The sequence below is a fragment of the Crocuta crocuta genome, unplaced genomic scaffold (assembly GCF_008692635.1).
Source record: "Crocuta crocuta isolate KB4526 unplaced genomic scaffold, BGI_CrCroc_1.0 scaffold290, whole genome shotgun sequence".
In the NCBI taxonomy this organism is placed as follows: Eukaryota; Metazoa; Chordata; class Mammalia; order Carnivora; family Hyaenidae; genus Crocuta; species Crocuta crocuta.
Window position 1 is genome coordinate 8,424,213 of NW_027527429.1, and position 25,767 is coordinate 8,449,979.

Here is a 25,767-nt window from a genome sequence, read left to right on the forward strand (position 1 = left end):
CAGGGCTGAACCACGTTGCTGGGGAGGCCTGACGTCGGAAGCCAGGGCCGGGGACCTGCCCACACCCGCCCTGCTGACTGTCCCTTGAAGACACACAGGCAGGGACTGAGGTGTCCCGGGCTGGGTCCGAGGCCTTGCAGGCTGTCCCTAAACACGAGGCGTGCAGCCTCCCGCTCCTGTGTGTGGGCGGCAGTTCTGAATCCTGAACACCAGAGGGGCTGGAAGTCAGGACAGCCTTTTTCAGACACTGGCTGTCCTCGGTGACACCCAGCTTTTCTGCAGGCCTGTCGCGCCTCTGCGCGCGCCGCCGTTCTTGCACCCCCTCCTCCCTGGGTTTTGGAAGCTGAGTGAGCCGAGAGGTGTAAGCGTGAGACCGTCGCGCTGGGAAGACGCTTCCCATGCCCTGTTCTAGTTCCGCTTGGTGGGGAGGGACACCCACGCAGCCCCTCTGCAGCCCCTCGGCCGGAGGCTGGTGCGAGAGCCATTTGTGAAGCATCTTGGTTCCACCCCCTCATTTCACTGATAAGGAAGCTGAGCCCCAGAGAGGGAAGTGGTTATCTCCAGGGCAGGCTGGTGACCGATCTGGGAGGACAAGTGACAGCCCATGGCTCACTCAGCTGCACCGGACCCCCCAACAGGTAACAGCCCCCTGGGCCACTTAGAAAACCCGAGACACAGAGGCCACGGACTGACCTGGTTTTCCTGGATGGCAGGTGACTTTCCCGAGGCCTCCCGTCCCTTTGGGGTCTGGGCTCCGTCCACACCTGCCCGGACTCCGCGTCCCAGGTGGAAGGGGAGGCAGCAGCTCCCAGCAGCCTCCGTGACAGTAGCAGCGGCAGGCGAAGGGCTGGTTCGTTCCTACTATCGGTGACATTTCCTACGAACCCTCAACTTCCTCCCGGTTTGACTCAGGGTTGCAGCATCTCGTTGGGGTGGGGAAACCTCACCGTTGGCAGCCCGGCAGCCCGGGAGCTTTCCCCCCTGCAGAGCTTGGCTTGCGTGCCACCACCTCCTGCTGGCCCTCCCGGATCATGGCCCTGGAAAGCACCAAGAGCCCAAGACCACACGCTCTCAGGAGTCACCCTCCAGCCCCTGAGCAAGGTGCTCCAGGCACCGGGGCAGGCCGGGGCTGTGAGTAACTTCCTCGGCCTCAGTGGACCTCTCTGGAGAATGGGAAGCAATAATGGTTTTCTCTTCATGGGGCTCTTGAGAGCAGTCAGTGATGGAAGTGCTTGGCCATCCAGTAAGCAACTGGGAAGCTTTGCCCGCTGTGATGTATTATCACTGGATTATTCCCTCTGTGTGCCCCTTCGGTGCACTCATGGTCGGCCCCGCTTGACCACGGTAGGAAATCACGTCAGGTAATGGGGGTGGATGGGGGCAGTGGACACTTGAAGGAAGGGATGAGGTTTTTAAGAGGGGAGGGGAGAGTCTGAGGGGGACAGAAGAGGTGGTAAGTGGAATCAGGCACCCCAAAAAGTGAGGAAGGGGGATCTGGGGGCTCCTGGATATATCAGAGGCTCTTGCTGGTGATGCTGGTCGTGGGGGGAGATAAAGAAGAGACTCAAGGTGAGGGCCAGTGAGGCCCCTTACCATCTGTTTGACCTTGTGTAGACTCTAGCTTCTGTGAGCCTCACTATCTTCATCTGTCAAATGGGCATCATTATAACAACGGTCCAGGAATGTACTGAGTTCCCACCGGAGAGCACTCAGCACAGGCAGTAACAGCCACATCTCAAGTCCCTGAACTGACCGCCCTCCGGCTCCTCGAACCCCACTCCAACTTGCCAGGCTTGGGGTGCAGCTCCAGAAAAATTTTGGAGTCGGGGAGATTCTATGTGCTCTGTCTCCTCTGTGTGCTGTTCCTTTTCATATCGTGTCCCCCAGAAGCCCGGCTCAGGTGTAGACAGACGAATTTATTGACACTATGGTGTTAGTGGCAGATTAACAGCAAACAAATAAATATTCATATTCTAACTGTGGGAGTTCACACTGCACCCCCAGAGGAGACTGGAATTTCAGCCCAGGAGCCTGGTCCAGGGGCGTGTTCCTTCTCAAACTACATTTCTCAGGCTGTACGAACTCTTCTCAACCATGGCTGCCCCGCTCCCCCATCTTGTAGGTGGCTCACACCACAGTGCTCGGGGAGGATGAGGAGTTTGGGTGGGTGTGTGGACCTTCTCAGCCTGCAAACCTCCTGAACTTCCATTCTTACTGTTGCTGGTGTTTCTGGAAAGTCCACCTGCTGATGGAAGGAGGGCTGGCTGGCTCTGAGCCACACGGCTGGGTCTGGATGCACAGCTGTGCATAACAGGCCTGAGGCTGCCTCAGGGGCGACATTGGTCTAGGCGCTGCAGGAATCGCCGCCCAGAGCCAGGCGTTAGTGAGAGAGCCAGCAAGGTGAGGCCACCGGCTCCCGATTTGCAGGGCGAGGCAGTGCCGTTCGGATGAGAGAACCCAGACAGAGACCCCCACAGCCAGAGCCACTAGGAGCCCTGGAGCGCTAGACCTGTCCCTCTTCACACACAGGCTGTTTTCTCTCCTCTTTACTAAACACTAGGAAACATTAATTCCAGTTCAGGGTTAAAAAAAAAAACCATCTTTTCATATGTGTGGATTCCCTTGACAACATTCTGGATAAATGGATCTCTTGCCTGTGCTTACATACTCTTGGTGACAGAGAGCTCACTACATAGCAAGGCCACTCTGCTCTCAGATCCTCCAGTAACAAGGCAGGCCTGTTTCTACGGCACCCGGAGCCCATTCTGTGGAGTTGCACAGGGGAGCTGTCTTGAGTTGTTGAGGGTGCTAACGTGTCTATTTTATAGACCATGGGCAACTCTAGTCCTTTCCACAGATTCCCCCGGGTTGTGGCTTCCGTGCCTGTCCACATGCAGCCCCAGCCGCGAGACAGCTCTCAGGGCGCAGGTTATCAAAGCCATGCAAAGACCACTGTGTTCCTGTGTTCCTCTTCTGGCTTCTCTAAATGAAGCCCGGTTGCCAGCATTTCTCACTGTCTTTCGTGTTTGCGAGAATACTTAGGAATTTGCATTTCTCTTCAAGCTGCGACTGCCTCTGTGTTTCATGTATAAACATTTGCTCTTTTCCAATATTTCAGGGACGTAGTTCTGATTTTCTCTCTGACTCACATATTATTTAAGAGATTACTTAAGAGAAAGCATAGAAGTACTTATTACCTATTATTAATATCATGGTGCTCAGCAAGTAGTTGTGCTTTCTTTGTGGTTTGTGAACAGAAAGGGTAGAATTGCCATTGCCTTGGAGTAGCAGTCTGGGCCCAGGAATGGGATAAATTTGGCAAAAGATCTTGATCTTCTCCCAAAGAAAGTATAGTCCCTTGATTTAGGATTTAGTCCTCACTGATCTGCCTTTTTAATTGGGCTACTCAGAGCTTGAAAGTTCTCTGTCCTCTTGATCGATGATACTCTGAGAGGGAGCTTTAAGGGCTCTACCTACATTATGCTTCTGTTTCTACTGTTTTTGTGCATTTCTAGCATGTTCCCATTATGTATTTCTTTGTTGTGCACATTGGAACATAAATTGTTTTATGTTTTAATTATTCATTGGAACTCTTACCTTTGTTAAGTCTATGTGTTACTCTCTCAGTTCTTTTTACTAAAAAAAAAATGACTTTGTCATATTCCCTTTTTTTCTAGAGTTCTGTGTGCTTGATAAACCCAAGATTACCCTATCATTTTACTCCGTCTGTGTCTCTTTGTTTTCTCTGTGTTTCTAACTGGCAAAAGAGAATTGTTTGATCTTTTTTTAAAATAAGTGCCCCTTTTTATAGAGAGTATTGTCATTATTAGGAAGCATTATAATTTTATTATAATTGTTACATTTCTGTAACCCTCTACAGGGTTACTGTCTATGTAGAGATGTGGCAGTTTTTTCGTGTTTAGCTTCTACTGTGAATTTTCTCTTCCTTGTGTTTCTTTACAATAGACAAGATAATTTAACCTGAATATCCAATTTAGAAAATTATTTAAGTTTCAACTCCAACATTCGTTTCTATCAAAGCTGTCCAAACTTTGGGAAGATTTATTGAAATATCTTCCCTTCCCTTGATCCACTCTCCATTGTTAACCAGCATTTTGAATGTGTTTTGTATCGATCTTTTCTCCTATTGGCCGATCTGTGGACAGATGAAACTTTTCTTTTTTTTTAATGTTTATTTATTTTTGAAGGAGAGAGGGACAGAGTGTGAGCAGGGGAGGGGCAGAGAGAACGGGAGACAGAATCCGAAGCAGGCTCAAGGCTCTGAGCTAGCTGTCAGCACAGAGCCCAACCCGGGGCTTGAACTCATGAGCCACGAGCTTGTGACCTGAGCCAAAGTCGGACAACCAACCGACTGAGCCACCCAGGAGCCCCCGAAACTTTTCTTTTTTAAATCACACATCAGGTTTTTGTTGCCGTTTCTCCTCTCGTAGGTGGCATCTGCTCTGTCACCTGTGACTTCCAATTCTCTCTGTCACTTCATGCTTTGCTCCCAAGTTTCTCAGATGTGGCACGTTGAAATGTTCATCTTTGACCTCGCAAGATTTATGCCTCATCAGCTGAGCACTGGTGAATTCAATGCATTTCTTTAAATTTCGTGTGAACCTCACTCCCGCCCCTGCCGCGCCTCAAACCCACACCCAGACTTTTCTTTTTTTAAGGGAAAGTCAAAAGCTCTTCTTACTTTTCTCCTTTTCTCCTAGTATTTACTATGACTTTACAAAAATTAAATTGCTTTTGTATCATCACTAATTAAGTAGAAAAACATATACAGAGAGAAAGAAAGAGAGAGAGAGAGCACGCGCACGCACGCGAGGTAAAGATAAAAGATTGAATAAGCACCCACTATCTAACTGCTAGAATGTAACCAATGTTTGGCATATGGAAATTTTTTTCTAGGTTTTTTTTCCCTGTGTGTGGGCTTTTAAAATCATAGTTGAAGTCATGCTGAATGTATAGTTCTGTAGTTTGTGGGTTTTACTTACCATAGTCAGCATAAACATAACATAATCAGGCAGAAAAATTTTCCGTTGAGTACCTTTACCTTTGTGAAATTAAGCTTTTGTTAGCACTTAAAAGTTTGTGTGTCTTTGCCATCAGAACAGCTGGCAAATAAACACATTTCTGTGCACAACTTTTCCTTCTTTTTCATAATTTACTTAAGGTGAAATTTTAATCGCTAGGTGAAAGATTAATACGATTTCTATGACTTGTACTATGAATGATCAAATCAAGAAGCTGTGTACACTCACCAGCATATCAATGACTGTTTCACAGAACCCTTACCAGCTTCTTTATTGAAATGATGAGCTAAACTTTACGTCTTTGTAAATCCTCCTCTGGGAACTGTCTGTTTGTGTCCTCTGCCTGTTTGTCATTGAGGGTCTTGAAAATGTATATATATATTTTTCTCTTCATCAAGAAAGAACATCGTTTATGTAACATATTTGTGTATTTTCTTTCTTCTTTTCTTCTCATATATTACTTGATGCTAACATTTTTTAACAAAAAGAAAATTTCCTAGGTTTCTATATACTGTGGTCAGAATATAATCAACATAATTTCTGCTTTTTATTTTTGTTAATGAAGGATTTTGTTCTTGGTAGGCAGATCACTCATTTTGGCAATTGTTTTTTGGATACTTGAGAAAAAAGTAGGTTATCTCTCTGTTTCAAACCAAACTATTAATTAAATTGTATTCATTCAATTGTTTATATAACTCTACCTCCTAATTTATATCTTGCTTACTGGATCTGTTCAAATTTACAGGATATTCGAGCCTGCCACTACATATTGTCTTTGCCAATGGCCCTTCAAAGTCTAGCAACTATACTTCATATACTTGTGTAGAATGTCTTTCGGTGCATAAGATAACTCTATCAGCCTTCATAAATTTTCTTTTATTAATGTAAAATAACCTTGGCTCTGATGTGTGGCCTTATTAAATTCTACAGTGCTGGCTATGAATATTACCACTGACTTTCTTTTTATTCAGATTTGTCTGTTATATCATCTCAGGACTTTTACTCTAAACATTTGTCATTTAGGTCTTCTAAGTATCTTATAAGTGTGTCCTTTATAGGCAACAAAGAGTTATATTTCCTAGTTGAACTACAAACATTAGTTAATAAAAGAAAGTATGAATTTTTTATGTGTATTGTAATTTCTCTGCTCAATTTCTTTTTCCAGTCTATTTACTCCTTTGCTATATGGTCTGATTTGTTTGTTTGTTTCTATCTTCCTTGGTGATTTTGAAGATAGGCATCCTGTTTTTAATAGTCCGTGGTTAGTTACTTCAAGGTTTAAAAAAAAAAAAAAGCTCTTACATTCTCTGTAATTATCAAAGTGAAAAAAACAGAACCATAACTTTAATTTCCTTTTATGGAATATTTTCTTTGCCCATGTCTTATTACTTACCACCACCCTAAGGATATTCTTCCTTCCCTCTTTGTTAATTGACTCTAAGGCATTACCTCTTGTCTTTTTTTAATTTGTTATTATTTTTTAAGTTTATTTATTTATTTGGAGGGAGGGAGGGGCAGAGAGAACGAGAAAATCTTAAGCAGTCTCCATGCCCAATGCGGGGGCTCGAAATCACAACCAGTGACATCATGACCTGAACCCAAATTAAGAGTCAGATGCTTAACTGACTGAGCCACCCAGGCTCCCCTACCTCTTGTCTTTTTTAAGTGAGCTCTTCTATTGTGTTTTTCTTTTATTTATTTAATTGAATTTATTGCTTTTATATTTTATTTTTTAAATTCAGTTAAATTATTACTTTAAAAAATAATTTGTGTTTTTAAATTTACATCCGAGTTGGTTAGCATATAGTGCAACAATGATTTCAGGAGTAGATTCCTTAATGCCCCTCACACATTTAGCCCGTCCCCCCCCACAGCCCCTCCAGCAACCCTCTGTTTGGTCTCCATATTTAAGAGTCTCTTATGTTTTGTCCCCCTCCCTTATTTTATATTATTTTTGCTTCCTTTCCCTTACGTTCATCTGTTTTGTATCTTAAAGTCCTCATATGAGTGAAGTCATATCACATTTGTCTTTTTCTGACTAGTTTCACTTAGCATGACACCCTCTAGTTCCATCCACGTAGTTGCAACATTTCATTTGTTTTTTGATTGCCGAGTACTACTCCATTGTATACATATATCACATCTTCTTTATCCATTCATTTGTCGATGGACATTTGGGCTCTTTCCATGCTTTGGTTATTGTTGATAGAGGTGCTGTAAACATCGGGGTGCATGTGCCCCTTCGAAACAATTGTACACCGCTATCCCTTGGATAAATACCTGGTAGTGCAAATGCTGGTTTGTAGGGTAGTTCTATTTTTAATTTTTGGAGGAAGCTCCATACTGTTTTCCAGAGTGGCTGCACCAGTTTGCATTCCCACCAGCCGTGCAAAAGAGATTCTCTTTCTCTGCATCCTCGCCAGCATCTGTTGTTGCCCGAGTTGTTCATGTTAGTCATTCTGACAGGTGTGAGGTGATATCTCATGGTCATTTTGATGTTTTCCTTTTAATGTTACTTTTTTAACCATATTCTTCATAACTGAAATCTCTTCCGTGGTTCCCAGCTTTTCATGCTCTGCCCTAAACTTTCCACCTTGATATTTTCATTCTTCGTTGTTATTAATCTCATGGAGGTCTACATTTCTGCCTCTTGGAGTCAGTCCACTTCTTTTTGGAAGCCACACATATCTGCAGGTGGTTTTCTATGATCTTCACACCTTCACAGCAACCCAGTTGGGTAGGAAAGTCTTGTGTCCAGATTCTCTCCCTCAAACCTCTTCTGTCATGAATTACTTTTTCAGAGAAGTTTCCAAGGAATCTGGTTTTGTTTCTTCACAGATGTTTGTAGGGCTCGATACTAATGTCATTTAAAGATGTGAGCGGAACATCCGGGAGGGGCTCTCTTTCCATAAATTTTGCACAAAATGTGGCAAAACATGTTGCCACTGATCCAAGTTCTCTGATCCAAGTTCTCATTTGATCCAAGTTCTCATCTTCTTTTTTTTGTTATTTGATTCAGGCCCATCTCTCAGGCACCCCGCTGCCTGCCGGTGACTAACAGAGGTCACCTTGGGCCCCTTCAGGCCTATTCACACGCCTGATTTGCTTGACTCATGACCTCTCCCCATTCAATTCTATTCCCTTCCTGATCCGAGGCTGGAAACAGGGCCTGTTCAAATGCTCCTTGTGAGGCGATGGGATCCACCATTCCTGTTGAAGAAAGAGAACACATTTAGAGGGTCTTGTTGGGAATGGGAATTGGGAATGTTCCCACTACTCCTCATCACACGCTACCCAGCTTCTGACATGAATGGAAGCATTAGGACAGCCTCAGGGTGATAGGCCCCTTCAGCTCCACAGTGATGGGGGCCCTGGGGCCACACGGTCTTTGAGTCGCTTCCAGCCAATCACCGAGCCTGGCAGAGGTACCAGTCCTGGGTGACTTCTGCTTGACCTGGGACTCCTCCAGCAGCCGACCGGAGCTCAGGGACTCCCCAGTGGTCGGGCCAGCAAGAGCCATACCCCACACCACGCACTGCCTCTCCCCCCACAGAAGATTCCCTCCTCCCCTTCCGCAGGTGTCAGACCTGCCTCTCCTCTTTATCCCACACAGACATTAGTCCCAAGAAATCTCCCAAATGTCTAATCCTGTCTCAGCATCTGCCTCTCAGCTTCCCACCCCCCACCTCAGTGCGACAGACGGGTTGGTGTGCATCCCCGGGTTGGCGGGAACGGGAGCTATCGAGGGCCCCTGGCAACAGGTCAAGTGCGGGGAGCTGGTGTTGGCTCCTACCGCAAGTGGACCGGCCGTTGTTGGCGGCTCATCTTCGAGAAAAAAGACTGTTTTATCTCTTGCTGCAGGCTGGAGCCTTTTTATCTTCTTCCAGAGAAGTTCCTGCTCTTTTTTTGAAGAAGATTTTTTAAAAGATGGTTTCCTTGAACTTTCCAAGGGAATCCAGAGGATTAATTTTTCAGATTCTCTGCTTACCCTGCCGTTAGCCGGAAGGCTTTTATTTTTTCAACCTAATTTCTTTCTGCCAGTCCACAGAGTGCTTTCTCTGACTTCAAAGATTTCCATTTGAAAAGCTGCCGTTTGAAATCTGTCAGTAATTCAGATGTGACCTTTAGGATCCTCCTAACGGAGAACAATGGAGAACACCGAGAGCTGAATTGTATCTTTCCCCCAAACACACCTGGTGCAATTGAGTCAGACAAGCCCCGTCAGACCATTTTTCTCCCTTTGGTTCGTGTAACTCGGCCATATGTTGGGGTTGGGTTTGGTTTTACCTTTGAGCATCACTGATTTTTTTTTCTTGGCTGCTTTAGTTGTAGTCACCACCACCCGCGATGTGGTAGATTCTTCCGTGGAGGGCGCCTCAGCATGACCCAGCTGAAAACGGATGCCCGAGTTCCTCTTTTTTGCAGTCTTGAGAATCTCTTTAGACACAAATTTGTATTTGCTCTTATTCTTGTGGTTCTTGGTTTACTGCTGCTTCTGCTATTGAAGGTGACTTCTCTGAAACAATCGACTCTTCCTGTTTGATGCTGCAACACTTTGCAGTGAGACCTGGATTTAGTTACTTCCGTTCCCCCCCCGCCCCCCGCCCCAAATGCCTGCTTTTTGTCACCATTTTTGAAATTTCTCTTGTTGGTTCCAAGTTATTCTAGCCATTTTCTGAGATAGGCCTGGGGATATTTTGGCATTTTTAGTCGGGAGGAAGCAGCCTGCCAGCCTGTGTGTCTGACAGGTGTCCTTAGGCAGGAGCAGGTATGCCTGGGTGGGGTGTCTACACCGCACAACTCCAGGAGGTGCTCTTTGCACAGACCTCAGGGGCCCAAAGCTTTAAATGTGAAGAAATAAATTTTCCTATAATTAATTTTTGTGATATAAACCCCTAAGCATAGTTAACATAAGGAAGCCACCAAATCAAGGAACGTATGTAAAATGTTTAACACATAGTTCTCCATGGATGATATAAAAATACATTCTTTTTTGCTAGCAGTTAGAGAGGGTTTGGGAATGGCATTCTTTTACATATTTTTTAATGTTCATTTATTTATTTTGAGAGAGAGAGAGATTGGGGGAGGGGCAAAGAGGGAGAGAATCCCAAGTAGGCTCCTTGTTGTCAGTGTAGAGTCTGATGTAGGACTCAAACTCATGAACTGTGAGATCATGACCTGAGTCTCAATCAAGAGTTGGATTCTTAACTGACTGAGTCACCCAGGTGCCCCAGGAACGGCATTCTATATAGACTATTAAAAATACCCAAATCCTTCCTTCCCAAAGGCTTCCACAGGAGTTACACTGACTAAGAGACAATAGCAGGATGGGAATTCTCTTATCCAGATCTATGCGGCAAAGAAATAAGTCACAGGGTGTTTGTTGTGGAAGTTTTGGTCCCTCAGTAAACCCGCAGGAAACCTAAACGTTCATGAGTAGGCTATTGGCTAAATGAGTTGTGGTATCTCCCCACAACAAGACACAACGGTGCCATTAAGAAGAAAAAGTCAATTCATAGACGTTGATGCGGAACAATTTCCAAGAAATGTTCTAAAGTGAAAAAGCAAAGGTTAGAGCTGTGAGTGTAATATTTTCCAAATTTAAAGAAATATCGTGTGTGTGTGTGTGTGTGTGTGTGTGTGTGTGTGTATGCCTATCTTTGGAAAATTTCTGGAAAAAGTATGCACAGAACTGTTAACTGTGGTTGCCTCCGGAAAAAACAGCTGAGGCTTCCCTTCCCTTCCCTTCCTTCCCTTCCCTACCCTCCTCCTTCCCTTTCCCTTTCCCTTCCCTTCCCTTTCTTTTTCCTTCCCCTTTTCTGTGTGTGTGTGTGTGTGTGTGTTTTGTCTGAATATCTTATTGAATGCATGGAATATTTTTTCAATTAGAAAAAAAACTACTAGGGCCACGTGGGTGGCTCAGTCAGTCATGTGTCTGACTCTTGACTTCGGCTCAGGTCATGATCTCATGGTTTGTGGGTTTGAGCACCGCACTGGGCTCTGTGCTGACAGTGGGGAGCCTTCCTTGGATTCTCTCTCTTCCCCACCTCTTTCTGCCCCTCCCCCACTGACTCTCTCCTTCTCTCTCTCAAAATAAAGAAATATATATATATATATTTTTAAATGTTTTATTTATTTCTGGGAGAGAGAGAGAGAGACAGCATGAGCAGGGGAGGGTCAGAGAGAGAGGGAGTCACAGACTCTGAAACAGTCTCCAGGCTCTGAGCTGGCAGTCAGCACAGAGCCCGACACGGGGCTCGAACCCACGAACTGTGAGATCATGACCTAAGCGAAAGTCGGACGCTTAACCGACTAAGCCACCCAGGCGCCCCAAGAAAAATATTTTTTAAAAAACCAGTAGAACAACACAAGCTCAGCTAGTAGCTGCATTGGTCACTGGTTCTATTGGCACCTTTTCCCTGACACATCCATGGTTTGGACCAAAGCCCCTGCTGCCAGGAAGTCACTGAGGGCAGGAGAGTTGTGATGAGCAGGCTGTGGCCTAGAGTGACTGACGTCCCACATGCAGGGACCTTATGTGTTCCAGGACCTGGCACACCCAGTGCCTCAGACCAGCCACATGGCAGATCTGCACGGGATGTGGGGAGAAGGGTGTGGGACAGAGGAGAGTGGGTGGGGTTTGGGTCATATTTGAATTCTCTCTCTTGCAGCACTGTTTCCGGAGGCCTGGGCTGAACATCTCCTGGTTTTGATCTGCTCCAGGACCACCATTATGGACTNGAGGGTGGTATTAGGAGGTGGGGCCATTTGGGGAGGTGATTAGATCCCGAGGGCGGAGCCTTCCTGAATGGGATCAGTGGTCTTAGAAAAGAAACTCCAGAGAGTCTTGTTCTCACGTGAGGACACAGAGAGAGGTTGGCAGTCTGCACCCTGGAAGAGGGTCCAGCCCAACTGTGCTGGCACCCTGATCTGGGACACCCAGCCCCCAGAGCTGTGAGAAACAGATTTCTGTTGTTTATAAGCCACACAGTCTGTGGTATTCTGTTATGGAGCCCAAACCAAGAGAACCACTAGGGCATGCCCCTGCCCCCACACCCCCACATCGGCCAGCTCTTAAGCGAGACCTGGCCGGGGCCTGCCTTGGACCCTCGTCTTTGGCCTGAATGGCAGCCCTGACTTGTGATCCCCTCCTGTCTGCTGACAGCCAGCTTTCCTGCACAGCCACACTGCAACTTTGGTCCTCTGGTCCTTGAGACCAGCTCTAATTGTCCATCTGTGTAAAGGCCTTTCTTTGCCCTGTGGAGAATTCAAGCCATCACTTCATTCCCTCTGCGAATGTCCTTTCTTCCATGTTTCTCCATTTTTCTGTCTGGATATAAGAAGGGTCTGAAGCACCTCTAGACTCCATGTCTTTCCAACTTGAAGTCCTACCAAGAGAGCCCCAACCCCCTTCCTAGAAACCCAAGTAAGAGTTATTGTTGCTTTTTGTCCCTCTGGGTGGGTCAAATGTCCATCCCTGAACCAACGAACAACCAGTCGGGCAGGGGTGGAGTCAACTCTGTCCAGCCTTCTGGGATGCGGGTGGTGGAGAGCAGATGGACCACATGCAAAGAGGGTCTGGGTCCGGGAAACAGTATTTGAGTTCGCATCAAGCGGTAGCTCATCAGTCCTGCCCTACTTCTCCTGTTCTCAGCTGTGTGAAATTCTCTTTGCTTAAGCCAGTTTGGGGCAGGTTTGTGTCATTGTTACTATTTTCTTTCTTTTTTTAATGTTTATTTATTTTTGAGAGAGAGAGAGAGAGAGTGAGCAGGGAAGGTGTAGAGAGCAGGGGGGCAGCGGAAACAGAGGATCCAAAGCAGGCTCTGCACTGATAGCAAGAGAGCCTGATATGGGGCTTGAACTTACAAACCGTGAGATCACGATCTGAGCTGAAGTTGGACGCTCATCTGACTGAGTCACACAGGCGCCAGGTTGATTGTTGCNCATGGTTGTTGCTAACTTTTAACAGAAGGAGTTATGGTTGAAAAAAAGGGCAGATGTTCACACACAATTCCATTTTTGTAAAACAAAAAAGGGACACACGTGCGCGTGCATGTGTGTGAGTGTGAGTGTGAGAGAGTCTGGAATGATATACATAAAAAGGTAATAGTGGTTATACCTGGGCAGCTGGATGAGAGGTCATTGTTTCTTGCATTTTCTACTTGTTATTTAATGGGCCCGAATGTGTGATAAAGTCACTTGGATCCGTCACGCGTAGACGGCGAGAGGAACGTCGTCTAATCTATTGTTGGTGTTGTAGGAAAGAACATGAGTCAGCAACTGAACAGAAGCCAGAGCTGCTCCTTCAGTAATGTGGATGAGCTGATGAAAACCATGCAGCTGGCCGTCCACATCCCCACCTTCCTCCTGGGCCTCCTTCTCAACCTGCTTGCCATCCGAGGCTTTAGCACCTTCCTGAAGAGGAGGTGGCCCGATTATGCTGCCACTTCCATCTACATGATCAACCTGGCAGTCTTTGACCTGCTGCTGGTGCTGTCCCTTCCATTCAAGATGGCTCTGTCCAACATACGGGCTCCCCATCCTTCCTTCTGTACCTTCGTGGAGTGCTTGTACTTCATTAGCATGTACGGGAGTGTCTTCACCATCTGCTTCATTAGTCTGGATAGATTCTTGGCCATCCAGTACCCGTTCCTGGTCAGCCACCTCCGGTCCCCCAGGAAGACCTTTGCGATCTGTTGCACCATCTGGGTCCTCGTGTGGGCTGGGAGTACCCCCATCTACAGCTTCCACGGGAAGGTGGAAAAGTACATGTGCTTCCACAACATGTCTGATGGTACCTGGAGTGCCAAAGTCTTCTTCCCCCTCGAGGTGTTCGGCTTCCTTCTTCCCATGGGTGTCATGGGTTTCTGTTCCTCCAGGAGCATTCACATCCTGGTCAGCCGTCGGGACCTCACCCAGGACTGGGTCCAGCAGAAAGCCTGCATCTGGACAATTGCAGCCAGCCTGGCTGTCTTTGTGGTCTCCTTTCTTCCGGTCCACTTGGGCTTCTTCTTGCAGTTCCTGGTACGGAATGGCTTTATTGTGGAGTGCAGAGCTAAGCAGAACATCAGCTTGTTCTTGCAACTGTCCATGTGTTTGTCCAACATCAACTGCTGCCTCGACGTCTTCTGCTACTATTTTGTTATCAAAGAATTCCGCATGGACATCATGGCCCACCGGCCTTCCAGGGTCCAGTTTGTCCTTGAGGATACCACGTCCAGCAGGATCTAAGGAAGGAAAGACCTCCTCAGGAGAAGGAAACCCCAGCCCCAAACTCCAGTAGCAGATATCCCATTCCAACGTTTCTGATACGATGTTTGAATGTGGCACATCTGCTGGCGTGCTTTCCCTTTTGATGCTCATTGAACACTGTCTTTGCTCATTATGCTCCAAAGAGCTTTCCCCAGCATGCAGGCAACTGGACATGATTCACCCAGTATTTGGGAGTCTCTGAAGGACCTGATAACTAGGTGAATTCCTTATTTCTAAGCTCAAAAAGCATGAGGTAGAAGAATTGAGAAAGAAGGAGACCATCTGAGCAAGGCTGTTTCCCAGCTCTCCCCTAGACTAGAAGATTCTGGAAAGGAAGAGAGAGGAGTTAGGAGGGAGACCCCAGAGGGTTGGTCATGGTGGAAGATGCTCTGGGAAGAGATGGAGCACCAGGGATGTAGCAAGCTCCTTTTTAGTTTGGAGGTCCCAGCAGATTTGTACTTCTCGGTCCCTTCCAGGTCTCTGTTGGCCAATAACCTCACAGAGATGATAGCAAGTGTGGGTGAGCGAGGCAGAGAAAGAACATACAGAGAGCCACCAGTTTCCTATGGGAAAAAAAGACCCAGGAAGTCAACCAAAGCTTCCCGTGCCCATGCCAAGGCTGTGGAAGAATGAGGGGTGCTGGTATGAACCAGGACATGTTGGCGCTATGGATGCTTTGTGGAAGAGTTGGGGACAGAGTGGAAAGGCACTGGTGACATCTGAAAGCCACAAGGGAATAGGATACACCTGGGGAAGGAAGGTGACAGGCCAAGGGCTGGGAGAAGACAGCCACCCCCATTGCCATCATGGTGTCCACGACATGGAGCCTTAGCACTGGCCCAGTGGGAAGAGAGGCAGTGGGGACAAACCTAGAAGGGGGTGAAATTCCTGAACGTGACCAGACAAGACCAGTCTAATTGTGAATTAGACCATTTCATCAAGAAAGACGAGAAAGAATCAGGCTTGATTTGGTTCAGCCAGAGAAGAATAAGGAACTTGTATTTGTCTTGCCCACCTGAATCTTGCCGGTGGTGCTGTCTACAGAATTGTACCTCTCCAGTGGCCAGAAGGGGGAAAACAAACCAGCCAGGGATTGGAGGAACCATCTCGATGGCACAGAGCACCCTGCAGTTTCTGCTTGGAGACCAAACAACTGAATTCTGGTTTGCACCAGGCTTCTCAGGTGGCCCTGAGGAGGAGGAGCTATGGCGGCTATGAGCCTTCCAAGGACTCAGCCTCCTCAGAGAGCAAACTGGTTAGAATGATGAGTTGTGGGGTGGCTTTGCAAGATGGAGTGAATGGGACAAGATGTAAAGGATGAGACCTAATGTGAGAAAGGGGGAAATCTTGAGGAAGAAAAGAACCACTTCCTACTTGGACGGAAAGGGGCTTCTACTGCCGAGGGGTGGACGGAAGGTAGGTGGCTTGTGGCGGAAGAAGAGGGCGATTTAGATAAAACCTTGCCAAGAGGCGGAGGCGGAGCCTGGTTGATTACCCAAGGCTCGAAGTTTCGGGGCTCTGTGAAGGGGTGGGGTGGGGGGAGGATGGGGAGGAAGGACGGAAGGCAGAGCTGCTTCCTGTTTGAGAATCCCTAGCTCAGCCGGAGACCATCCAAAGGCAGGAGCCACTCTCCCTCCTGCTTCCACCACAGCCAACTCAGTGGTCGGTGGAGGGAAGTGTGAGAACACAAGCGTCAATGAAAGGGTGGAAATAGCTGTGGAGGAGTGATCACAACCAGGACCAGAGGCTCCCCCCTCCCCCCAGACTGGGCATCCAAGAACAGCCTGGGGCAGGGGCTCTGCAGACTGAATCCCTTCCTCCCGCCCAGATACCTGCAGAGGCTCTAAGGAAACCAGGCTGTTACATCCAACAGGACATTTGTGCCCGATGGAGGAGTCAGAGCCCATGGATACGTGCAGTCCCCACCTCTCCCCAGTTTCTCTCTTTGCACTGAGAGCTGGGAGTGCATCGCTTATATCTACCAACGTCTCTAGGGCCAGACAGGCTTCCTGAGAGAAATTGATGGCAGGGCGCTAAGCACCCAACACCCCTTGTGATGTTCATAAACCTACAATGTTCTCTGCAGCAGCATGACCTTGCCTGAGTTGAGTGACAGAGAAGAGGACAGGGGACATTATACCCATGAACTCAGGTTGTGATGGCAACTGTGGACATGTGGGTGAGCCTTGGAGACCCCCCCCCCACTGATCCTAACACACTGGGGGAGCACATGAGCCTCTTCTCTCTCCATGGGGACCCACCCTGGCCTGCGAGTCACGGAGGGCTCACCAGGGTCTGGAGGAGTGGGCTCAGGGCCAGCACCTCAGACCAGGCCTCTCTGCAGGAGGGTCCACACTGTAGGCCAAACAGTCAGGCCCAGAAGGCACCGAAGGGACGGACGTCAAGGTCAGGTTCAGGGTCAGTGTCAGGGTCAGGGTGCTGAAGCAGCCACGGGCCTGCTCCAGCACCAAGTGGTATCAAGTCGGGAAATGCTGAGCTTAGTTGTGGAAATCGCTGAAATTCCTGCCATCAAAGGAGGCTTGGGGACATTATCTGGCCATAAATGTGACCCATTTTTCCTCCCAGTCCAGAAAAACCCGAGACATACTTGTTATATGTACGTGTGTGAAACTAGCACAGTTAAGTGGAAAATGATTTGTTTAACTGGATTTGCCAAATAAATAGATTCCTATGATGCTGTGTGACCTGGTCCTGGGGGGCACTGGCTCCAGTGGAGAGCTGGTCCCTGGTGGTCCCTTGTCTCGTGACCCAACAATCTTGGCCACAGGGACCAAGAAGGGCCCAGGCTAAAGCAGCCACGTGGACGCCAAGTGTGAGCAGACGCAGGAGCGGAGCTGGGCCTGCCCAAGTGGCCAGGAGCCGGACCCCGCAGAGGGTGGGGCAGTGCAGGTCCCCACCTCTGCTTGGGTGCTGGCTTCTCTGTGATAGCAGCTGTGCCACACAGAGCCCCGTGCGGTCCCTCTGGTTCTGAGTCCACTCACCCTGTCCCTCCATCTTGTCCAACTACCGCCATGATACCGAAGCTGCTTCCGAAGGCCCTGGCTCCTTTTACGGACATTGTGTGTCCAGTGGAGGAGACCCGCTGACCACCAAGGGGCCGAAGACCCAGGGCCAGTTCTCCAGAGGTCCTTTGCTGTGACCTCTCCCTTCACTAACCACCTCCGGAGTAAGTCTGACTCTCCTGGGTTAAATCCGAGTTTTCCATCATGGCTCCTCACACGTGGACCTGCTCACCTATCCAGGGCTCCTGGAGAATGTGAACCCCTAGGTGCTGGCCCAGGGCCACCTCTTTCTCCTAAATTCCCCACAATCTCAAGCACAGCCCAGTTATGGCCTGGGTACCAAGGGCTAGCTGGGGACATCCTTGCTCCTTGACAGTTGCTATGAGCTCCCCCGCCCCACCCCCGCTCAAATCCATATGTTGAAGCCTTAACCCCCAGTATGATGGATGAGGCCTTTGGGAGATATTTAGTTTTATTTACTTATGTAAATGTTTATTTTTGAGAGAGAAAGAGAGTGCAGGCAAGCTAGAGAGAGGGGGAGGGGCAGACAGATGGGGGTGTGGAGACAGAGGATCAGAAGCGGGCTCTGCACTGACAGCAGTGAGTGTGATGTGGGGCTTGAACTCATGAACCATGAGATCATGAACTGAGCCGAAGTCTGACGCTCAACCGACTGAGCCACCTGGGTGCCCACCTAGTTGTAGGTGGGGTCCTGAGTTTGGAGCCCTCATAAGGGGATTAATACCCTTACGTGAAGAGCCACCAGAGTGCTTTTCCTCTGTCCACCTGCATGACCCAAGGGAAGGCCATGTGAGGCCACAGGGAGAGAGAAGACAGCCATTTGCAGCCCAAGGAGAGAGCCCTCAGCCGACATCAAGCCCACTGGCACCTCGATCCTGGACTTCCTGCCTCCAGAACAGGGAGAAATAAACTCCTGTTGCTGGAGATGACGGTGTGTTGTTACGGCAGTGCGGGAAGACATAGCACACTGCCATCTCCTGCTGACTCAGCAGCCACCGCACATCTGGGCCACATCCCCTCGGGGGACAAGGGCTGACCTTCCGTTGGGATATCGGCACCCACAGAGCATTTGACATGCAGAACATTGGTCCATGAGTGGCACATTCCTCCTGAATCTCTCTCTGGGGACCCTGTGAAGCTGAAAGTCATTATATGGGTCCCAGCCAGCTGCTACAGGACACTGATGACATTTGGAATAGTAAGGTAACCGCCGTATAGCAAGTTCACAAACGCTAATTGCAAAGATGGTTGAAATGGTTGAGGCCTGGCAGGTGACCGTGGAGACCAGCAGAGGCTAAAAAGGGATTTCGTTAGTAGATCGTGGGGAGAGCCCGGTATGCAGAGCAATCTCGAGGTAGAGATACCTGCGTCCACTCTCAGGAGCCGCATGAAGATGGCCGAGATTCCCACACCGAGCCCTCCACTGATCCTGGGGCTGTGGACGGTGACCTCCCAGAGCCAAGGACAGGAGGCAGCTGGAGCCACAGTGAGAATCCTGCTGCTGAGGGGGCAGGGGGCTCAGGATCTGTAAGAACAGCACTTTGTGGGAGCAGCACCCCCTGCAGTTACCATCACAGCCCCCTCCTGCTAGGGAGCCCAGGACACACAGCTGTGAACGGGCATTGAGGGAGGGTGGTGGCCGGGCAAGGTGGACCCCGGAGCTTGAAACCAAAAGCCAAACAGATGCCCTTCTGCCCAGTTGGCGCCTGAGTATCCTCCCCACCCCACCCCCACCCCCACTGCCAAGAATTTGAAAGATGTGGCCTCCACGCAAAATCACCCCCATAGGAAGGACAACATGGCGCCTTGATCGTGAGCTACAACCTACCTGTGGCCTCTGCACTTTGAAGTGTGGGAGGCAAGATTTGAAGTGCTGTCACATCAAAGCCCGATGTCAGTTGTGCTTGGAGGAGGGGCCCTGAGTTCAATTTGAGGCTGCAGACAGCCTTTGTTCTGGGGGCCATCACGGAGTGGGTGTAACCAAGATACTCCCTGTGAGGGGAGGCTGTTGAGACGGGGCTCCGGGGGGCACCCACAGTCACACAGACGTCTCTGCAGAGTCTGTGCCCCTGCAAGATCTCTCATCTCTAAGGACAGCTGGGGTGGCCTGTCCGTGTGTGTGTGCTTCTGGATTGAGCCAGGACTTACAGAGGACTGCCAGTGGGGGCCACACAGAACTGAGGAGAGAGCCGCAGGTGGCCCAGGGATCAGAGATGCAGGGGTTGAAAGCCGATTCTCATGGAAGGCGCATTTAAGGTGGAATGGCTCTGACTTGGGCCACAGNATCTCTCATCTCTAAGGACAGCTGGGGTGGCCTGTCCGTGTGTGTGCTTCTGGATTGAGCCAGGACTTACAGAGGACTGCCAGTGGGGGCCACACAGAACTGAGGAGAGAGCCGCAGGTGGCCCAGGGATCAGAGATGCAGGGGTTGAAAGCCGATTCTCATGGAAGGCGCATTTAAGGTGGAATGGCTCTGACTTGGGCCACAGACTGTGTCCAGTAAGCCAGCGATCATGTGTGAGGTCCAGAGCCAAACCACAGCTCCGGCAAGGAGGGGGGCTCCCCAAAGGGCAGAGAGGCCTTATGGACTAGAGGACTGGCACTAGACGGGGGGGAGACGTCCCCCTCCCCAGGGTGTGCTGGGCTCTGGGCTCTGGGTGTGGCCACCTCCAGCGGTGGATACAAGCCTCTTTGCTGTGCTTTTCTTCGGGGTTTCCCAAGTCTTAGGCGTGGACTTAGAGCAGCAGCTGGGGCTCAGCTCTCCCTGATGGGAATCCAGAGCGAACAGCAGAGGGGGGCAGGGCAAGAAGGCAAAGAGGCATGTGGGGAACGTGGCCGTGTGTCCTGGGGCAGGAAACCCAGGAATACATGGGAAGGAGAAGAAGGAGGGGAGACCAGAGAGAGTCAGGGAGCTGGAAAGAACTAGAAGGATGGCAGAGGGCATGTGTGATCTGAGAAATCTCTAGTACATGATGGAAAGTTGTGCAGTGCCCAGCATGGGCGGATGTGGAAACAGGGAAGGGAGGCCTGGCCGCCTGGGAGCACCAGGGAAAGAGATGCAGAGGGATGTCACCCATGGGTGTGTGGTTGTCACTGGGCGGGCTNATGTGGCCTCCACGCAAAATCACCCCCATAGGAAGGACAACATGGCGCCTTGATCGTGAGCTACAACCTACCTGTGGCCTCTGCACTTTGAAGTGTGGGAGGCAAGATTTGAAGTGCTGTCACATCAAAGCCCGATGTCAGTTGTGCTTGGAGGAGGGGCCCTGAGTTCAATTTGAGGCTGCAGACAGCCTTTGTTCTGGGGGCCATCACGGAGTGGGTGTAACCAAGATACTCCCTGTGAGGGGAGGCTGTTGAGACGGGGCTCCGGGGGGCACCCACAGTCACACAGACGTCTCTGCAGAGTCTGTGCCCCTGCAAGATCTCTCATCTCTAAGGACAGCTGGGGTGGCCTGTCCGTGTGTGTGCTTCTGGATTGAGCCAGGACTTACAGAGGACTGCCAGTGGGGGCCACACAGAACTGAGGAGAGATCCGCAGGTGGCCCAGGGATCAGAGATGCAGGGGTTGAAAGCCGATTCTCATGGAAGGCGCATTTAAGGTGGAATGGCTCTGACTTGGGCCACAGACTGTGTCCAGTAAGCCAGCGATCATGTGTGAGGTCCAGAGCCAAACCACAGCTCCGGCAAGGAGGGGGGCTCCCCAAAGGGCAGAGAGGCCTTATGGACTAGAGGACTGGCACTAGACGGGGGGGAGACGTCCCCCTCCCCAGGGTGTGCTGGGCTCTGGGCTCTGGGTGTGGCCACCTCCAGCGGTGGATACAAGCCTCTTTGCTGTGCTTTTCTTCGGGGTTTCCCAAGTCTTAGGCGTGGACTTAGAGCAGCAGCTGGGGCTCAGCTCTCCCTGATGGGAATCCAGAGCGAACAGCAGAGGGGGGCAGGGCAAGAAGGCAAAGAGGCATGTGGGGAACGTGGCCGTGTGTCCTGGGGCAGGAAACCCAGGAATACATGGGAAGGAGAAGAAGGAGGGGAGACCAGAGAGAGTCAGGGAGCTGGAAAGAACTAGAAGGATGGCAGAGGGCATGTGTGATCTGGGAAATCTCTAGTACATGATGGAAAGTTGTGCAGTGCCCAGCATGGGCGGATGTGGAAACAGGGAAGGGAGGCCTGGCCGCCTGGGAGCACCAGGGAAAGAGATGCAGAGGGATGTCACCCATGGGTGTGTGGTTGTCACTGGGCGGGCTCTGTCCCCCTCAAGGCTGGCTCTGACATGGGGGGTCCCAGTAAGGCTTATCTAAGCCTGGAAGGGGCAGAAAGCCAGGGTGACCCTGGGCGCCTGAAGGTTGCTTTGGTTCCTGTGGGATCAGAGCAGCCCATGGCCACTCTCGTGGACTGGAAGCTGGACTCCCCGACTCGCTCCCTCCCGTGGCCAGCGCTGGCCATGACCCCGAGCCACATTCGAGGTGGGCCCCCAAGGCCTTGGTGGCAAATAAGGAAATCTCGGGAGCTGGGTCAAAAGGTCAAGTCTGACTCCCGTCTCCACCCCTGACCATGGGTGCTCACGGCCAAGGGACCCTGGGTCAGTGTCCATACTTCGGCTCTGCCCACGACCCAGCAATGCACGGAGAAGGTCCGGCACATGGCAACGCCTCAAAAATTTATTCAGAATTAGAACTGCAGTCATTTGGAATGAGAACTGAGTTAGGATTGTGGTGAGTTCCTTTTTAAAACAAAAGAAGAAGAAGAAGTAGTGGCCTGTTGCTGTCTGTGTGGGTCACAGGTCTCAAATCAATTTTGTGCCATGGATTCCTCCGGCAGTCGGGAGGGCTTTCCCCAAGAAAGCAGTTTTATTTTTTGTTTTTTAGAGAGAGAGAGAGAGTATGTGTGTGAGATGGGAGAGGCAGAGGAAGAGAGGGAGGAACTTCAGCAAGCTCCACGCTCAGCGCAGAGCTTCACGTGGGGCTCGATCCCATGACTCTGGGATCACACCTGAGCCAAAATCGAGGGTCCAATGCTCAACTGAGCCACCCAGGCGCCCCCAGGATAGCAGTTTTAAATGCTTAACGTGAAATGCAAAGTATTGCAAAGGAAAGCTATTATATTAAAATGCAGTCACCAAAATTTAAAAATAGCCCTAGAGCCACATACGTGCTCCTTTATTCAGGCCTTGCATAAGAAGGTCTGGGACCGTGGTTAATAACTATCGCACTTGAGTTAGTGATGAGCTGAGCTGAGCTGAACCAATACTTTGAAATTTCTGCAGCAACTGAGGTGTGATGTGAAAATAGCTGGGGTTTGTGCTGGCGGAAAGGTCCCAGGGACTGTCAGCTCTACTCTGGTATGATGCTCACTCACGCCATGGAAGGAAATGCTAGTTTCAATTAGCGATTAGTGAAAATAAGTATGTAATGTCTTTCCCCAGCCGGTTCAGGACTCCCCTGAATTTCACCCCTGACCTCCAGGTTAAGAACCTCTGGTTTAGGCAGACATAAGGGTACCTGGAAACAGATGCTCTTCATCTGAAGAAGGATGGTTTGAGCGCTCCCTTGGTTATGCAAATGTGGGCCACCAGAGGGCCATCTTTTCCCCTTGGGGATGTGGGCAGTGGGGCTTCCCAGAAGTTGGTCTGCTTATATATCGGATGAGGCTCTCTGGGGCGTTGGGAAAGCAAAGACACCCATGTCCCCAGCCCTGCTCTCTGAGATGCAGAGTCAGGCATACCTGTGCAGGTGTGCTATGGGTGGTCCAAGGAGCATCGGCAGAGAAGAACAGTGAGGCCCTCAAAGTCAATGACCTTGACTAAAGCAGCGAGGCTGCCATGCTGTTCTCATTTCAAAGCCGGAGGGCTGAAGACCGCAGGGAAGGCGGCTGATGCTTGATGTCCCTTCCCACCGAGCCACCCTGTCCCAGGGGCAGTGCTTTGGGAAATGACACCTGGGTGTGGAAAAGTAGAGTATAAAGAGCCATGAACCTGAAACTGGACCACCAAGGGCGTCCCAGCCTTGGGGCAGCTGCATCCTCCGTGCAAGCAAGCTTCAACAGTGACACCTGGTGACGGCAGGGAGCAACAGTAGCCGTGGGCTATTGGGACCCTGCTGCTTCCCCTCCTGGGGTTAGGGAGCCACGCTGACCTCTTCTTTGCTCTAAGGAGGACCCCTGCATTTGGGGAAATCAGGGCAACCCCACAGCCCCCCTGCCCAATGAATTTGAACAAGAAAAGAAATGCGAACATATCTATAATCTAAGCCGGTGAAGCGGCTTGTGTCAGTAACATCATCGCCATCATATCATACGTGATACTTAATTATCAGTACTGTTCCTCCAACGTGTTGAGGGTGACCTCGCCTACCCTTTTGTAAAAGTTCTGGGGGGGACATTATTGCCATGCCATAAAGCATCTCCAAGGGGCTATCAGGCCAGCAGATCCGGTCTTTGGCACAACTGTGACTTGTTCCCCTACCTTCCCCCCCCTCCTGCAGCACCCCCTCTCGCACGCACTGCTCCCCACCCCACCCGGGCCTTCTGTCCTTTCTGCTCTTAGAGGTCATTACTCGTGATGGGAGCGCTTGGCCATGTGGTTTCTCTGTCTTGGGATATTTACAATGAAACCTGGAGAAAGCTGTCATTCAGACAAAGAATCAAGAGAGCAAAAGGGAGACACTCTTAGAAACATCCCCCGAGCATCCAAAGCTGCAATGAAGAGTGCGCCCAGGTGCCGTGCTGTGCTGCCCGCCGAGGCTGCAGAGCCTGGAACCTGGAGACGGGGCTGCACACGGCGAGCAAGGCGCCTCGGCAGAGGACGGTGAGGTTTAGATGTCTGTGCGTTATAATCCGTCTCCATCACCCCTGGCTTTCCATAAAGTGTCCCCACGCTCCATAGCCTGGTGTCAGTTGTCCTTGATGGGAGAAAGGAAGTGGGAGCATTTCCCAGGGGGTGTCAGAACCACAGACCTTTAGGACCAGGGCTAAGATGGAGAATGGCGCAGTTTCCGCCGAGACTTCTAGGACTGGTGTGTGTGTGTGTGTGTGTGTGTGTGTGTGTGCGGGGGGGTGCCAGGGTCCCACTGATGGGGGATGAAATCACAAGCCCTTCTGTTTGAAAAGCAAAGGGAGGGTGAGCCCAGAAAGCTGAGGCCCTGGGGCTACTGATGGCTGTGGCCAGGACCTGCCTTCAAAGGGAACTTCTTTACCCCAGCCCTTGGCAGGCTCAGTAGGTGGAGCATGCCACTCTTGGTCTTTGGGTCGTGAGTTCAAGCCTCACATTGGAACCTATATGAAAAACAAAAAACAAGGGGCGCTTGGGTGGCTTAGTCGGTTAGGCGTCCAACTTCGGCTCAGGTCACGATCTCACAATTCGTGGGTTCGAGCCCCACGTTGGGCTCTCTGCTGACAGCTCAGAGCCTGGAGCCTGCTTCAGATTCTGTCTCCCTTTCTCTCTGACCCTCCCCTACTCGCACTCTCTCAAAAATAAATAAATGTTAAAAAAATTTAAAACACCCCCAAAATGAAGGGAACCCCCAAAAACCACGTCTGACTTACAGACGTGGAAACATACGGATCTGAGGTAGGAGAGGACCAGCTCTTAGGTTCCCAGGTGAGTGCTCTTTCCACAACAGCACTCTGGGTCTCTGTGCCCTCCCTCCCCACTCCACGATCCTCTTGGGCTTTTCACAGACTCTGCGTCGTCACAGGGTGACCCACCTGCTCCCCAGCAGAGGTTAGCACAAGCCCCCCTGCCAGCCTCCCCCCACCACCCCCGCCAAGCAGCACCTGGCGGAGAACAGACTTAATCTCTGCTTGTTGGTTCTGCCTCATTTGGCCCTCCACGGCGCTCTGCACCGAGCGGGGAGTTCTAAATAGAAATGGTCCCTCCTAATTGTCGCTCACAGCGAGGGCTCACGTCTCCCTTCCATCCTCGTGCGCCTGGCACAGGCTGGACACACAGCAGAGCCCGTAAATGCCTGGTGATCGACAGCTGCAGGCATCACCCTTGCCCCAGCCCTCGCTTCAAACTAGGGGACAATTGGAGGCTTGGCTCCCCCTGGAGCTGGGGTCCCATAGCACCTGCTGGAGAGAACAAGAGAGCAGGAGTCCCTCCCCCAAGCCCGTCATCCCCAACTGGCTGAAGGAGCCTCGGCCATCCTGGCACAGGTGATGGTCATGCTGACATGGCTGGTATGTCTCATACCACCACTTACAAATAAGGCCACATAACAACCGCAAGTCCCCAGCTCTATGGGAAAGGCTACTGGTGGCTTGGGAAAACATTTCCGGTGATAGTGTCACACGGGGATTCAAACAGTGCTGAACTGGAGAAACTGAGACTTGGGGGGAGGTCATAGGCTCTGGAAGTCCCTGGTGACTTCAACTGAGGCCCAGGGGATGATGAAGACACAGACACCCAAGCTCCTGGTGACAAGCTGAGATAA

General features: G+C 50.2%; 1 protein-coding gene across 1 annotated transcript; it reads left to right on the forward strand.

Annotated features, from left to right (window-relative positions):
* The first annotated feature begins 587 nt into the window (after positions 1 to 587).
* GPR55 (G protein-coupled receptor 55) lies at positions 588 to 14,460 on the forward strand. Its single transcript, XM_077759039.1, has 2 exons — positions 588 to 638; positions 13,303 to 14,460. The coding sequence occupies exons 1-2, from the start codon at positions 605 to 607 to the stop codon at positions 14,271 to 14,273; spliced, it is 1,005 nt and encodes a 334-aa protein (XP_077615165.1). The 5' UTR covers positions 588 to 604; the 3' UTR covers positions 14,274 to 14,460.
* Positions 14,461 to 25,767: the final 11,307 nt, after the last annotated feature.